Below are 17,717 nucleotides of genomic sequence, written 5' to 3' on the forward strand. Positions count from 1 at the left end.
TGCTACCTATGGACATATTTCTATGGAGGAAGTGTACCACTGGTATTGCCAACTGTAGGGTCAGACAAACGTAAGCTTGCCCACATCACGCTTTTGAAGTGTGGGTATCGTCATTAATAAGGAGAGCTACCTATGGAGGAAGTGTACTACTGGTATTGCCAGCTCTAGGATGGGACAAGCGTAAGCTTGCCCACATCTCGCTTTTGAAGTGTGTGTATTGTCATCAAGAAAGAGAGCTACCTATAGAGGTAGTCCAATGGAGTAAGTGTACTACTGGTATTGCCAACTGTAGGATGAGACAAGCGTAAGCTTGCCCACATCACGCTTTTGAACTGTGTGTATCGTCATTAACCAGGAGAGCTACCTATGGAGGAAGTGTACTACTGGTATTGCCAGCTCTAGGATGGGACAAGCGTAAGCTTTCCCACATCTCGCTTTTGAAGTGTGTGTATTGTCATCAAGGAAGACAGCTACCTATAGAGGTAGTCCAATGGAGTAAGTGTACTACTGGTATTGCCAACTGTAGGATGAGACAAGCGTAAGCTTGCCCACATCACGCTTTTGAAGTTTGTGTATTGTCATCAAGCAGGAGAGTTACCTATGGGGGTAGTCCTATGGAGGAAGTGTACTGCTGGTATTGCCAACTTTAGGATGAGACAAACGTAAGCTTGCCCGCGTCACGCTTTTGAAGTGTGTGTATTGTAATCAAGCAGTAGAGCTACCTATGGACGTATTTCTATGGGGGAAGTGTACTACTGGTATTGCCAACTGTAAGATGAGACAAGCGTAAGCTTGCTCACATCACGCTTTTGAATGTTTATTGTCATCAAGCAGGAGACCTACCTATGGAGGTGGTATTATGGACTGTGGGATTCCACCCCCTAAATCCCACTTGGGGTGGAACCCAACCAGTTTCCTACCGAAACCACCGCACCGGGAGACACAGACACAACCAAGAAATGCAGCAATACAAGTTTTATTCCTTACATGCTTGTCAGCAGTTCAATTCCAGTCCGCGGCGTACACACCTCTCTCTTTTTTCCCACGCTCACTTCTTTTTAAGCAGTTCCGGTTAGAGGGGGTCACGGCTCTCCCCCTTCCCTGCTGTAGCGATACGTCGCCACCTTGTGGCGTCCACATCGTCCCCTCCCAAAAAAACTTAGATGTCCGGGAAGTCGCGGAGGTCCAAAATCCATTCATCTTGCGGGCGGACCCGAACTGGTGTCCCGGTGAGAAGATGGGGTTGGTAGCGCCGCACCAGGGCCAATGCGGCTTCCAAGTCTTGCAGTCCAAGCATGGGAGTCGCTGTGGATGCTTGCTGCTGCGCACGGGTGAGGTGGAGAGGCCCCGCCCGATGAGCTTCCGGGCTGACTTGTGGCACCCCACAAAGAGGACAGAGGCGACTCCTCTCTTCCGGGCTATAGATGGCCGGCGGCTCAGTAGGGTGTCTGTCCTGGAGGGTGAGTCCTTGGAAGGGCTCGGGGACCTGGGCAACTGGGTCCCCTCGAAGAGGTCGGTCCTGGTCGCGCCAGCGTCTGCGGGATACGAAGGAGACACTGGTGTCCCCTCGGAGAACCGTCCAGGTCGCAACGTGACAGGTAGGGCGGTTCCAAGGAGTCGCATCATAGGAGGGCGGACGGGCGTCGTGGCCCGGGGCTCGGCTTCGTTGGTCTCGTGGAGTGCGGGACCTCGCTCGGGGCCTGCATCAGAAAAAACGAAAAACGTCACCTCGGTCGCTTACGTTTGCGAAGGTTATAGCGGGTAATCCCGGGAAACCCGCCCTGGGCAGTAGTCTCTTGGGGGATGGTTGACCGGCCCTAGGGGGACTTGAGGGAGAGCGGGCTTGCGATGCTCGATTGTGGTCCTCCTCCCGCCTGCCGTTGTCCGAGATGCGCTGGCTGAAGGTCTTGAGGTCTTGTACGTGGACGGGGCCCGCTTCCTCGTTGTCGCTGCAACGCTCGAGCCTGTAAGTGACCGGAGTTAGCTGTGTGCTTATCCGATAAGGACCGTCCCATCGATCAGCGAGAGAGGCAGCAAAGCCATTCGCTGCATCGCTAAGGGGATGTGTTCGCCTTAGTACCAGATCTCCAACGCGGTAAATGACCTGGCGCCAACCTTTGTTGTACTGGAGAGACTGCTCCAGTCTTACGACCTCAAGACTCTCCCGTGCCAAACGAATGGAAGTCGAAATTCTATCGCGAAGATCATTAGCATACTTCGCGAACGAACGACTAGGCTGTGCGTGCCGTGTTCGCAGCGTGTTTTCCAGGGGGAACACAATTTGCCGTCCGAAATTCAAATAAGCCGGGGTAAATCCTGTCAACCTATTTTCCGTAGTACGAGTGGCAAAGCCAAGCTCCGTAAGCAGGGCGTCCCAATCTTTATGCCTTTCGGTAAAAGATACCAACATCATCTTGATGTTGCGATTAACCCGCTCAGTTATGTTCGCCTGAGGGTGATAAGGGGACGTCTTTACGTGACGTATGTTCAATGCAGAGCAACTATCGACAAACACCTTACTTGTAAAGTACGAGGCGTTATCCGTGATGAGCTGGTCCGGGAATCCAAACCGGGAAAAAACGTCCAGCAGTCTGTCCCAGATCCGAGCGGACACCAACTTCCGCAGCGGGTAAAGCTCAACCCACTTCGTGAAGTGATCTGTAACAACTAACAGATACTGGTTACCACGGGGACTTCTGGGATAAGGACCCATTACGTCACATGCGACTATCTGCCAAGGTTTCTCGCTAACAATCAGTTGCAGCAAGCCGGGAGGCTGCCCTCCACGCGGCTTAGACTTCTGACATATCGGACAGCTGCGTGTATACCGCAAAACATCCTGTCTCATGCCTGGCCAAGTCGCGATACGACACAACCTAGAATAAGTCTTGCTGCCACTACCGTGACCCGACAATGCAGAATCATGGAAGTATTTGAGGAATGACTTACGTAGCTTCTTTGGAAGTACGATCCGAAAGGGGCTATCACCAACCTCCTCGTCGTCCGCCTGGGGAATGCACCGGACCAGGAGACCATCCTCACTCAGCTGATAGGAGTCGTACCTCTCCTCAGCGCCTTCTGTGACTTCCAGGTTTGACGTTTCCAGCCACCTTGACACACGCTGACAAAGGCCGTCGGTCCTCTGCGCTTCCAGGATGTCGTTCCTGTTTACAATCTGTCCCCACGAGAGCTCCTCCTCCGTGACGGTCCGGTTAACCGCGGCCACAAGCTCCTGCGGAATAACGACGTCCTCAAGGGGCAACGGTGCTCGAGATAGGGCGTCTGCCGCCTTATTTGAGGTTCCCTTCCGGTATTTCACCGAGAAGTCATATCGCTGCAACGTTAAACTCCAACGTGCGAGGCGTCCGGCTGGGTTTTTCAACCGCTTTAACCAGGACAGTGCCTGATGGTCAGTTTGAATAGTGAATTTCGCACCATCCAAATACGTGTCGAACTTATGCAGTGCGAACATGATTGCTAGGCACTCCTTCTCCGTCACGCTATAGTTGCGTTCGGGAGGCGTCAGCGTACGGCTTGCAAATGCCACGGGCTGGAGTTCACCGTGATGCTCTTGTAACAAGACTGCACCAAGGCCGTAATCGCTCGCATCTGTTTGGAGTACAAATGGGCGATTGAGGTCTGGGAGATACAAGCGGGTAGTTTCCGCAATCGCTTTAGCGAGAGAGGTAAACGCCTGTTCCTGCGCTTGACCCCACGACCATCGTGCTTCCTTCCGCAAAAGCCAAGTTAGCGGTTGCGTTAGGTCTGCGCATCGCGGTATAAACTGTCTATAAAAGCCAATCATACCGAGGAAGCGCTGCAAGCTTTTCACATCCGTCGGGCGGGGGTACTCAAGGATAGCCTTTAGTTTGTCCTCGTTCGGCCTGACCGTGCCGGACTCCACCTTGAACCCGAGGAGATCGATGCTGTTGGTAGCCAACTGCATCTTGCGGGGATTGGCAGTCAATCCTGCAGCCTGCATGCGTCCTAACACCACTTTCAAATGAGAAAGGTGTTCCTGGAATGTACGTGAAAAAATTACTACGTCATCCATGTACGCCATAGTGAAATTGTAATTCGCATCGCCAAGCACCTCGTCCATCACTCGCTGAAAACTAGCGGGGGAATTAGACAGTCCAAAGGGCAGTCGGACAAATTCAAATAATCCCCTGTGACAGGTAAATGCTGTTTTCTCAACATCATCCGGTGCTATCGGAATCTGCAGGAATCCTCTACTGCAGTCCAAAGTTGTAAACACGTGGGCGGATCCCAACGAATACGTGATCGAGTCTATCGAGGGAAAAGGGTACGAATCTCTTACCGTCACCTCGTTCAGTCGGCGGTAGTCCACGCACAACCTTGCGGTTCCATCCTTTTTCGGCGCAAGAACCACAGGAAAAGCCCAAGGGCTGCGCGAAGGTCTCACAGCGCCGGTCTCGATCATTTCATCGAGCGCAGCATCGAGGAGCTTGCGCTTGTGCACACTCAACGGCCGAGGATTACATCGCCAGGGCCTTGCGTCGCCGGTTTCTATCCGGTGCTCCAATCCATGGGTTAGACCTGGTCTCTCTGTGAACATACAGGAGAATGGCCGCAATGCTTTAGCGAGCATGCGTCGCTGGTCTGGGCTTCCCGGCTAGCTCAGTCGGTAGAGCACGAGACTCTTAATCTCGGGGTCGTGGGTTCGAGCCCCACATTGGGCGGCAATTTGTGGGATTCCACCCCCTAGATCCCACTTGGGGTAGAACCCAACCAGTTTCCTACCGAAACCACCGCACCGAGAGACACAGACACAACCAAGAAATGCAGCAATACAACTTTTATTCCTTACATGCTTGTCAGCAGTTCAATTGCAGTCCGCGGCGTACACACCTCTCTCTTTTTGCCCGCGCTCACTTCTTTTTAAGCAGTTCCGGGGAGAGGGGGTCACGGCTCTCGCCCTTCCCTGCTGTACCGATACGTCGCCCCCTTGTGGCGTCCACAGGACGAAGTGTACTACTGGTATTGCCAACAGTAGGGTGGGACAAGCGAAAGCTTGTCCACGTTACATATTGCAACGTACCATCTTTGAAGCGACTACACGCAACAGTAACAGCGGACGGCGAGGCGTCGAACGACGGGCTGAAATCCACGACACGTCGCGCTACTTGGAAAGCGATCCCTCCAGAAGCGTCTGCTCCTTCGCTCGCACCAATCTCAAGGACGGGCCGGGGACCTTGGAGAAGCTTCGGTATTTCCTTCTCTCCATCGGCGCGCGTTTCCTACAATGTTCACCGCTATGTATAAAAGCTTGTGAGCTCCCAGTCGGAGCATTATTCTTTATCTTAGTTCTGTTTAAGAGCTATTCCTCTGGTATTAATCAGCTAAGCCGCTTAACAAAGCGATCGCCGATTATTTGCCGTCTCGCACTCTCGCTCGTCTGTTTTCATCCGTGACAATATCAAAAATAGTACTGCCATCGCTCTAAAAAGTGAAGTCTCCCTAAAAAAGGAGGTGTACTACTAATCTTACGAGCATTCATTGTTACTGCGATGTTCGCCGCGAATGCACGTCTGGACTCTGGACGCTGCTACATATCATCATTACCACTTATACAAGTTTGCCGGTGCGGGGGAAGCGTTAACAATGAAACCCCTATTGAAAAATCCCGTATGAGACTCATATGGTTCCTATATCAGCTTGTATGGTTCCAGTACAGATTCGTATGGGTCCTATATTAATACATATGGGCCGCCTATGAAGTCATATGTAGGCAATATGGCATTCTTATGGGTACCGTACGGAGTCATATGGAGTCAATATGGTACTTATGTGGGCCTCATATGAAGTGATATGGAACCGTATATCACATATCTTTCACCCGTATGAAGTGATGTGGGAGCAATATGGGTTCCATACGACTTCGTATGTGACAGCAATAGTACACATATGGGGCCGTATGATGCACATTAGGATTGTATGGGGGACAGGAATCACACATGACACATAATTCGAAACGTTGATTCTGCCACATAGTTATGATTACAATTATGCCAAACTAGTTTATGAAATGGGCCACTTAATTGCATCACACACTTACCTTATAAAATTGGATTGTGCGAACCAAATGTGTGTCACTGCCCTGGAGGAACGTGCAGATACATAAACTCACTGCTACGTTCCTGTGTTAGGAACTAAATAGTAATGGACGGACGGAAATGATGCAGAAATAGGATACACGCTCCGAACGACACGCGAGTTGACACACATGATTAGGTTAGGTCAGGTTGGATGATGTTACTTTTTGCTAAGAATACAATTAATTATACCCTAACATAGATTTGTCCTGCTTAACCTTATCCGGTACTCAAAGTATCGATTCTTCAGGTATTTATCTGAAGTACACGGGTAGCCTGTTCAAGACTCTTGGGGACCCTTGTGGTTCATGGCAGTAGTGAGTCTCTATCGAGTAACGGTGGTGTCGCTTGATGGCGTTGTGCGTCTAATATAGAGGCCTAAAATGTTCCTATCAAAACGCTACTTGTTGTGACAGGTTCCGCATTTCTCCCCCTTCACGAACACGCCCGAAGTTTCTGAGAAATCCTAACGGTAGCCGACAAATGTGGAAATTTTTGGCTTCCATCAGCACATATACGACACATTCGGAGCGCTGTCACTCCCGCGGCGTTTGCCGGATTCACGCCAAAATTTGCGTCCAAATAGGTCTCGAATAGTTCTATGATCGGCCAAATCACACCGCGGTCCGGTCTTTAGCGGTTCGGAAATTGTGGGTGAAGACGCGTTTGCGACGCTCTTTTTGAAAACTTTGGGTCCTTTTTCGGAAGGAAGCTCGCGTCCGACGATGTTCATTTTTTGTAACCTACGCTACATGACGTAACAAACGTGACAAAATTGACCGCAGCTCAGGAACTTTACCGGTTCTCCAGTTACCAGTTTCCGTGTTTGCACTCCTCACAATACATGTGACGGCGGCCGCATTTTCCTAAAACCGCCCCAGTTGCAGCTACATAGTCGTGTGTAACATGGTTTTGAAAGTCTCGACGCGCTCTTTTCAATCGAGTTTGTCCCGCAAAGTTTCGTTCTCCAAGATAAGATATTGCCTTTGTAGTTTTTCGACGCCAATGTGTCTGGGTGTCGACGCCCCGAAACGCTTCCCGCTGTTGAGTGCTGTAAGTTACTTACCTAACGCCCGATTTACCCGGAATTTTGTGTGTGCATGCTCCGTACCCTGGACTACAAGTTTCCTATTCGGGCCACCCGTCAATTTCCAGCTGTTAGGGCGTCATTCCGAAAATTCCTGACGCAGACCCCTGGTCGGCGACATTTGTCTCAGTGTTTGGGTTCGAACCCCACGGGAGATCAGAACCTCCCTCTGATGGGCACACGTACTCAAAGCGGAGAAGGTGTAGGAACTTGCAACACCTTTTTATCTCTCTCAGTTCTCTAGTTAGGATCCCGTGGCAACGGCGGCTTCCTTATACATGGGGTGCGAGGCATTTTTTTTCGATATTGGGTGTTTCTCGGCGTAGGAAGGTGAATGAGGTCTCGTTTTGACGGGGAAAACGTCCTCTTTCCGATAGCATTGTTGTCGTGCTAGCGCCGATTTCCGTTCTCTTGATTAGCACGAAGAGCGCCGCGACTGTGGCGCCCCCAACGCCACACTCTGCATCCGCCACTGCTCCAGTCGACGTTGGAGCACGGGAGGCGTGTGGTCGCGTGTTGTCGTCGTTCCTGTTCTGGGTGTTTCGGCGTGGCATTGGTGGCTCGGACTGTCCCGACTGTGTGTTTGTGCCTTGCTGGTGACGTCTGGACATGTTTCTCTGTTTGTACGCCTTGGAAGATACGACCAGAAGCCGTTGGGTTTCGTGAATGGAAGGTTAGTTGAGAGGCTGCTGTGTCATGATTCATGCACGGTTTGCTTGGTAACATTCCTAGCATGTGGGTTCCTATTACTTTATGCAGTCAGTGTGATGGCTACCCTCTTGAGTCCTGTTAGCTTATGCTGAACTCAGTGTGGTTGTTGCCGTAGTCGTTAACTGATATCGTCACTTGACATCGGGTGAAGTTGTCACATGTGATGCTCCATTGGCCTGTTACAAATGGGGAATCTTTGAATTTCAGACGCTTTTGACAGATGTGTTTCTGTGCACAAGACAAATGGGCTGTCGCACTCCCGACGTAGGAAATGAACACACACGTCGCTGAGATCTTAAAAGACAAAGTAAGTTAAAGCTCAGCTACGCCGATTTTCGAGTGTTACAGAATGGAATGGTACTCACACGATGTGTTCATAAGGGAACACTGATTATGTATGCAAAATAGTTATCCCAAACTCCTCGTGGTTTTCCGAAAAAGTGAATTTTTAGTTTCACTGACATCCCGTCTTGTGGCCCGCAAACCCTGTGTCGACGACACATTCGTGGTCTGCCCGCGCTCCGGCTTGGCATGACTTTTGGCTTGGTTTCTTCCGCCAAGCCGGCCAGTTTCTTCTGCCGAGCCGTCTGCTGCGCAGATTCACATTGGGGAAGTGATAAACAGTTAGCTATTAGGGAGCCAGTATATTTCTGGACCTCACTAAACCCACGAGGAACGTGAGTTTTGCTTCCTTCGACTGCAAAGCATTTACTAGGCCAGTACAGACTTCCTGGTGTGATTCGTGTTCTGTGCTGCGTGCCGAGAATGCGTGAGCGTTTTGCTCCCGTCTGCAGGAACACTTCAGCATGCAGTTCCAATGTTTCAAACCACAATTTTCCGAAAGGCGAAAGAGAAATCTATTGACTGCAACAATCGGTTACAACTCCGACTGGGTGCCACCTTCGAAAGCAGCGGTTTGATCTGTTTACCTGGCTCATACGAATGTTACGGAAGCAATGCGCAACTTGTTTCACAAGAAGCCGAAGATGTCTCCTCCGGGATGCTGTGCTAACCTTATCTGCAGCAGGAGATTGCAGGGGCAGGACTAGGCAGCCGATAAAGGTAAGACGCGTAATGCTAAGTCAGTCATGCGGTGCAAATTGCATCACGTAGAAGAGAAAGATACGCTATCTGTCAGTTAGTGCTTCATCCTTTAGAGATTACGCCCCAGCGGGTGTATTCTCAGTACAGATTTGGAATTGCCTTATTTGTTAAATGATTTCACAGGCGTTCTGGCACCACCGAAAAGCTTGCACTCCACGTCTCAGCTATCACCGTCTGGGTTTCAAGCTGAAGGCTGTCACCAGTGCCAACCAGACGCCCCTTCAAAGTTCATCTGTTTTTGTTGACGGAACAGTGACACATGGTACTGAGACATTTCATTTTCTGATTAATCAAGTGCATTCCATCACTTGTGCTCGATTTCTTGTGTTCGTATACCCTTGCTGTTGCTCGCTAGCTTAGAGCAACCTAAATGTCATAAATTATGTTTTTCTAGACATTCAAACAGCATCATGTGTGCAACGGTACATACTTTTTCTCAGGTGAAGTAAGGTAAATCTGTCCGCCGTGATGTTCTGGCAGTGCAGCAGAAGCTTGTGTTGCATTCAAGTGGTATCATGTATACAAAAACTTGTTTTATGCCTTTCTGTAGCTGCTGTACTAATATTGTGAGTACAGAGACATTCCTGCTATTGTTTGTATCATCTGCAGCAGTATATTGATAATGTTAATTATTCAATGACTTCAGTTAACATTTACATTCTTACTTCCAGGTAAACCTGTCACGCAGATGCCCTACCCCTTGGTATGCATAGTTCAAGATTGTACCGAAACAATCCACCTGGAGCATTATTCTTCAATTGGCAGTGGCATTACTATCACAACACACCACATACTGCATGTCTATGATGTGTGTACAATGCATCAAACCTATTCTCAAGTACCGGCCAGGTGGTACGCAGTTACAACATGAAACAACTGACACAGAGACCGTAAAGTCATCCCTTTTCCTCCGCGCCTCGGGTTTCATGTTATTATCCTCAAATGCAGCTCAATCCGCCTGTGCTGTGCAGCATGACCAAAAGCATATATTGTTTGTGGTCACATGACACGGAACATAAATACAAGTGAAACCTTCCTATGTTGGACACCCGCAGTGCAGCCGAAGCGTCTCCTACTTATAGAGGTGTCAGAGTTATAGAATATGACTGCAACAAAAAATGGAAGAGATCACAGCTGTGAGAAATGTCCCCCTTCTTCAATTTAAGGTCCTTAGTGGTACCTGGTGGTGGTGCCTGGTAGTGGTACCTCTACCCACTCTTCACTGATAATTATTACTGCCTCTGGAGCTTTTCGAGCAGCAAGGACTTGTCTCTGAAGCGTCAGCCCACTTCTCATAGCTTTGGTGCAGTGCTCGTTCAAAGACTCTAGACAAACTGAAGACAAGTGCTCACATAAAGAATTACAATGTAGTCTAACAGCACTTGTTTTTGGACTCTAAAAACTAAAGCAACAAAATGCCGAGAGCAGTATAGGGGAAAAAAGGGGCAAAAGTCAAGGCCACTGGCTCATTTTGGTCTTTTTGGTGCAAAGATGGGCCGATATTGAGGTAATGTGGCCAGGGTTTTGTCCGACTTTGCAGTGAAAACCCTATCCTACTTGCAAGATAGGGTGGTGTCCAACATAGAAAATTTCGTCCCCATGTAGTTTCAATGGGAGCCTGCCCGTGCAATGAAATCATGGGGAGTTGTCCGAGGTAGGGGGGTGTCCGACTTTGGAGGTTTTACTGTACTATAGAGCATTCTACATCATGTAATCTAGCAGTTGTTCACGTTTGAATATTTTAACCATGGAATTTACCCTGCATGCACCATACCATGTCCAAACACGAACAACTGCTAGAGAGCAGCATGTATTGTTTCCGTATAGCACTTATGGCTTGCGTCCTGTGATCGGAAACAGTGGTGTCTTTTTTCTGCTATAACCAGTAAACTACAGTAAAGATTTAAAAATAATGTGTCATACCATAAAGCACTATTGGAAATGGCAGTTTGTAAAACTAGAGAAGACTATCATTAGAATGGGGGACATGTTCTACGGTGAAATTTTTTACAGTATGTGCTGTACCACGTAATGCACTGCAGGCCTATCACAGTACAGTATGGTAACGCTCTGAATACTGATTTGCTCAAAAAAGGAATGTGTGGATTTCTTGTACTAACTTCCCCTTATGCAAGGTTGTAGAAAAATGTTTTCAGCTAATGGGGAGGGAGAGGACATCATTCTGGAGTCTCGTTGACCTACAGTGTGTCGTGTGTGAAGGTCATTTTGAAGAGTGTAGGTGGTACAAGACTGTGTTCCCACATTCTTGGCAGTGTTGACTAATAACCATAATAAAGTAGAGGGTACATTTGTTGCTTCATATATTTGTGTCATGGCAAAGTATGTAGAGATACATCTGTCTCAACATGCAGGTGACAAAACTGCTTTTTATGCCTAAACTATGACAAATAGTTGTCTGTTCAGCGCCACTAATCATGTTCCGGCCTTCATGACATGTCTGTGACATTCCAAAGTAATTAACATGTCCCATAGATGTGTGCAATGCTGAAGATGACTGTGTACCTTCTATGGATTCTTGATTCAAGAAAAGTACTGTGTGATTTGCTAACAGCACCTGGCTGTACCTTCAGAATTCTACATAAAAATATGTAAAGTTTGCCAAAGGAAACATCATGAAGGTCCATAGCGAAAAACCCTGAGACGAGGGATAGGAAGGGACATACATAATGCCTCAACATAGCGTGTTTATGTCCCTTCTTGTATCTCCTCTTCAGGTCTCGCCATCATGGACACTATCATCAGCTCGCTTGCTGTTGAACCGTTCTTTCAACGATAAGGGTCACTTTCATGGACTGGACGGCAGCCAACATGCTGTCAATAAAAAGAATAATGGAAGGAGCTCAATATGATCCTTAGGCTGTGCGTGGTCATTGCTTTCTGACAAATGGTGACTTAGAATTTCAGGACAGTGCCTGCAGTGGTAGTATTCTTGTGTTCTCACCCTTGACGCCCATTGTTTGTCATCGGTCACCTGTAACCTGCTGATATGCACATAGCTAAAACAAAGTATAGTTGTATTTCTTTGTATACAGTTGGTACAGCACATTGTTTTTTACATGTTCTTTGGAAAATATAAATAAAAAATTCTCTTCTCTGCAAGTCTCCTGTCAGCTCTACAGAGCAGCTTCGAATTTCACTAGAAGCCACATGTGAAACCTAGACCAAACTAGTGGTGAAGGTCCATATAGGTCATAGATAGATACTATTATTATTATTAGATCATAGGTCAGGCTTAGGTCCTGGTTGGTAGCAACGCATTTGAATTTTATTAAAAATGGGTGCAGGAGGTGACCAACATAACTAAATACACCAACTGACTCTCACAAATTTTGTGATGTTATACTTTTGAAACAACATTAATATGCTGCAGTGGTCTTTTCTCCTTTGTTCCTTCTAACCTAGAAATATTAGGTCTTTGGCATCACCAGCCTTAGTTGCTGAGCATGCAGTTATTTACGTTGAGCACTGCTGTTTCATATTTGTTTCTCTGGACAAGCAAGCCCGCTTCCCCATTTTGATAAGAGTCTTTCAGCTTTGACAGGGCATTTGTGGACAAGGAAAACATTTGGAGTATTGTGTATTTTGCTATGAAGGCAGAGGACACCATCAACCATTTCCACCAAGGTTATTAAATTTGTGATAAAGTATATATACCTTTTGTCACTGACTAATTTGGTGGCAAAGTTACTTGAGTGGCAGTTGTGCAATTTTAAGCACATGTTTAAAAAAAATAGGATATGGGAAGTGCTGACTGGTTGAACATGTGGAGTACCCAATATAATAATTAGGGGTTTACGTCACAAGACAACTGAGTGTGGAATACACAGCACAGTGTAATGTTCCTTATTCTGGCAATGTTAGCATGGTTCAAGAAGTGGGAAATGTTGCACTACCCTTAATAACATCTGTTGGGCCCAGCAAACAGGATACACATACCCTGATCTGAAGACACTATGCCTAACTCAAAAGCAATATGAGATCGACCCGTACGTGTTTATTTGCTAAACTATTATGAATGAAATATGGCCTTTGTGCACACTGAAGTAAACATGCAAAAAATACGTATAAGGGCTCTCGACCTACATGCCGCGATGCGCTCTACGAGATAAACAACACACTACAAAACTACATCCAACACTTTTTGTGCGGGGCAACTCTAATAAGCGCTTTCATATAACCGACGAATGGTTCAACGAATGCAGTTCGAGTGGTCACGATACATTCCTACGTCGTTCATTGCAGTCGCGCTATGATGCTGCACAATATATGCATCTCGTGTAACAAGCCTGGCAACCGCACGATGTGCATGGGCAAAAATACGGCCTTTTTTCTTTGAAGACCAGTCATCTGCAGGTATATGCTCAAACGATCACCAAGTCTCACGTTGTTGCTCAATCGCTCCCATTCCTGCACTTGTAGTAAAAGCAGCAAAAGGGTTGACGTGAATGGCAGCTGAACGGTTGAACTGCGAAGTTCTCGAGCACATAATCACAATTTCACGCCGAAAATGATGTTGAGGTGAGTTCGCGGTTGTTGTTTCCATCGTTCAATAGTTCTCGGGATTACCTGGGACGAAACGCTCATCGTAGCCGGCGGCCATAACTGGATTTCCTCGCAAACGGGAGAAGACGCCAGGGAAGTCAGAGAAAGCCTCAGCTTTCATCCAATCAGACGCACGATTCTCTATCTACGTAGATGGAGCAGGTTTATCCCATCTACGTCACAAAAATGGCTGCGCCCATGGCTTGTTTTGGTTTCTTTGATGAATTAATATTCGTAATAGGAAGACAAAATTGAGAAACGAAGGTGCGTTTCGGGGGCAGTTGGATGTGCTCGTTCTGAATATCACAACCGCTTCAACACATCGGGAAATCGGCGTAGCTGACCTTTAAGCTACAGGTCATTGCAAAGATTTTTACTGAGTTGTGTTTCCTGCAAAACAGGTAGGGTGTGCACTTCACCCATGCAACTCCAATGTCTGCTTCATGGCAGTGCAAGCTTTTACAACCGTGCTCTTGAATGTAACAAGCCAAATAAACTGGATAACAGAGAAAAGTTTCCTGGTTCTTTTGCCACTATGTTCGCGTAAAGATATTCAGCTTATCACACCTACATTTTCAGATCTGTACTACTTTCACAATGTATCTTCCCCTTTGGTGCTTTGTGTGTAGGTGGATTTTGGTTCCCCACTATGTGTCACTGGATGCACCCTGTATAACCTTCACTCCGTATAGTCATACGACCGTTACCCGACCAGCGGCTTCTTCAACGTGGTACATAAACTTATGCTCTCTGCGCCCCGTATAAGCGTTCTCATAATTCCGTTGTGGCTCACACAATCACGGGGGTATATGGGTCACATGAGAATTGTATGGGACGTTTATACGGGATTGTTGAATATGGAGATTCTCGTATGGCTCATACGGGCTATATGAGGACCCCGTATGGTCTATATAACTCATATGTCCATATAACACATAACCCCATGTTCAATAATGCCGAGAAACACCCAATATCGAAAAAAAAATGCCTCGCGCCCCATGTATAAGGAAGCCGCCGTTGCCACGGGATCCTAACTAGAGAACTGAGAGAGATAAAAAGGTGTTGCAAGTTCCTACACCTTCTCCGCTTTGAGTACGTGTGCCCATCAGAGGGAGGTTCTGATCTCCCGTGGGGTTCGAACCCAAACACTGAGACAAATGTCGCCGACCAGGGGTCTGCGTCAGGAATTTTCGGAATGACGCCCTAACAGCTGGAAATTGACGGGTGGCCCGAATAGGAAACTTGTAGTCCAGGGTACGGAGCATGCACACACAAAATTCCGGGTAAATCGGGCGTTAGGTAAGTAACTTACAGCACTCAACAGCGGGAAGCGTTTCGGGGCGTCGACACCCAGACACATTGGCGTCGAAAAACTACAAAGGCAATATCTTATCTTGGAGAACGAAACTTTGCGGGACAAACTCGATTGAAAAGAGCGCGTCGAGACTTTCAAAACTATGTTACACACGACTATGTAGCTGCAACTGGGGCGGTTTTAGGAAAATGCGGCCGCCGTCACATGTATTGTGAGGAGTGCAAACACGGAAACTGGTAACTGGAGAACCGGTAAAGTTCCAGAGCTGCGGTCAATTTTGTCACGTTTGTTACGTCATGTAGCGTAGGTTACAAAAAATGAACATCGTCGGACGCGAGCTTCCTTCCGAAAAAGGACCCAAAGTTTTCAAAAAGAGCGTCGCAAACGCGTCTTCACCCACAATTTCCGAACCGCTAAAGACCGGACCGCGGTGTGATTTGGCCGATCATAGAACTATTCGAGACCTATTTGGACGCAAATTTTGGCGTGAATCCGGCAAACGCCGCGGGAGTGACAGCGCTCCGAATGTGTCGTATATGTGCTGATGGAAGCCAAAAATTTCCACATTTGTCGGCTACCGTTAGGATTTCTCAGAAACTTCGGGCGTGTTCGTGAAGGGGGAGAAATGCGGAACCTGTCACAACAAGTAGCGTTTTGATAGGAACATTTTAGGCCTCTATATTAGACGCACAACGCCATCAAGCGACACCACCGTTACTCGATAGAGACTCACTACTGCCATGAACCACAAGGGTCCCCAAGAGTCTTGAGCAGGCTACCCGTGTACTTCAGATAAATACCTGAAGAATCGATACTTTGAGTACCGGATAAGGTTAAGCAGGACAAATCTATGTTAGGGTATAATTAATTGTATTCTTAGCAAAAAGTAACATCATCCAACCTGACCTAACCTAATCATGTGTGTCAACTCGCGTGTCGTTCGGAGCGTGTATCCTATTTCTGCATCATTTCCGTCCGTCCATTACTATTTAGTTCCTAACACAGGAATGTAGCAGTGAGTTTATGTATCTGCACGTTCCTCCAGGGCAGTGACACACATTTGGTTCGCACAATCCAATTTTATAAGGTAAGTGTGTGATGCAATTAAGTGGCCCATTTCATAAACTAGTTTGGCATAATTGTAATCATAACTATGTGGCAGAATCAACGTTTCGAATTATGTGTCATGTGTGATTCCTGTCCCCCATACAATCCTAATGTGCATCATACGGCCCCATATGTGTACTATTGCTGTCACATACGAAGTCGTATGGAACCCATATTGCTGCCACATCACTTCATACGGGTGAAAGATATGTGATATACGGTTCCATATCACTTCATATGAGGCCCACATAAGTACCATATTGACTCCATATGACTCCGCACGGTACCCATAAGAATGCCATATTGCCTACATATGACTTCATAGGCGGCCCATATGTATTAATATAGGACCCATACGAATCTGTACGGGAACCATACAAGCTGATATAGGAACCATATGAGTCTCATACGGGATTTTTCAATAGGGATTCAATGAAATCAGGTGTATTAACAGATTGTAAGAACGAGAACGACGGAAAGAAGCCTGCCGTTGCCACCGCCTATAGTCGTACTGTCGGTGTAGTTGTTGTTGTTAGTTTAATTTCTCGGTTAGGTAATACAGAATGGATGGGAGGCCCTGTTGCAAAGCTAGATAAAGGGCCTCCCAAGTAAGAAAGTTATGCATACATAAAGTTACATGGTGGTGACAAATGAACTGACAAAACAAGTGACAATATATCGAGCAGAGCGGCAGTTGAACACATAATAAAGAATACAAAGAATTCGTAAAGCTAAATACATACAAGTACAGGTATAGCTACGAGGATCAATGAAACACAAAACAGAGAAAGTTATATTAGAATAATTGTAAATGGAGGAAGCTATATGGAGGAAGCTATATGATAGAGCCTGTGGAATGCAACGATAATGATGGTAGGTGCGTGAAATTTTTATATGAAAAGGTAACTTGTTCCAAAATGTTGCTGCCATGAAAATGAGCGTTTGTGTTCCAAAATTAGGGCATACGTGAGGTAAAAGAAAATTTCCATCGTGGGAGAATCTAGTAGAAGCTGAATGTGATAGAACACATGTAGCGTGATTCAGGCAGTCGTGTGAATTTAGATGTTTCAATTGAAGTTACAGAACTGGTATAAATAAGTTAGTGGTGAGATATTTAATGAGGAAAACAGCCGACGGGAGCTGCTGGATGGGGTGGGGGTATCTTTATCGAAATAACGAAAAAAATATATATAAAAAAAGGGAGGGCGGTCTGCTTGTCGAGACAAGCGGCAAGTTGCCGCCAATTCTGGATGGGGACGGGGATAGACGTAATGACCCGAATGGCTCTTTTTCGATCCGTGTTAATAGATAGGTGCGAATGATATGTTGATCCCCATGGTGTCACGCAGTAGGATAAGTGAGAGTGAATAAAAGCACATTACAGGGGAAGTGAGTATGTGTAGCAGGAAAAAAAGTCTATATTTGATGAGTATATGCATGCCAAAAGCTATGTGTCGGTTAATGTGAGAAATGTGACGGGCAAACATAGCATTAGGGGCATTTTTTAGAGTATATTTTTACTCCTAAAAATGTAACACTGTTGGAAAGTACGAGTTCTTGATCATTCATGTTAAGGTGGGCATCGCGGGTATTTTCTAATGGGGGCTATAGTTTATTAGCTTGTCCATAAACACCCCGATGACCTTCTAATATGGTACAATGGTTAGTACAAAACAGTGGAAAATTAATTAGTTAAACACTGTACAATCAAAAA

General features: G+C 46.8%; 1 protein-coding gene across 1 annotated transcript; it reads right to left on the bottom strand.

Moving 5' to 3' along the window:
- Positions 1-1,159: 1,159 nt before the first annotated feature.
- On the bottom strand, positions 1,160-4,579 carry LOC135385907 (uncharacterized). The gene is made up of 3 exons (XM_064615527.1): positions 4,311-4,579; positions 2,874-2,891; positions 1,160-1,661 (listed from the first exon to the last, which is right to left on the bottom strand). The coding sequence occupies exons 1-3, from the start codon at positions 4,577-4,579 to the stop codon at positions 1,160-1,162; spliced, it is 789 nt and encodes a 262-aa protein (XP_064471597.1).
- Between the last annotated feature and the right edge of the window lie 13,138 nt (positions 4,580-17,717).

The sequence above is a fragment of the Ornithodoros turicata genome, chromosome 1 (genome assembly GCF_037126465.1).
Source record: "Ornithodoros turicata isolate Travis chromosome 1, ASM3712646v1, whole genome shotgun sequence".
Classification (NCBI taxonomy): domain Eukaryota; kingdom Metazoa; phylum Arthropoda; class Arachnida; order Ixodida; family Argasidae; genus Ornithodoros; species Ornithodoros turicata.

Bases quoted from the DNA above. Each gene is read 5' to 3' on its own strand.
- LOC135385907 (XM_064615527.1), bottom strand. From the start codon at position 4,579: ATGTTCACAGAGAGACCAGGTCTAACCCATGGATTGGAGCACCGGATA.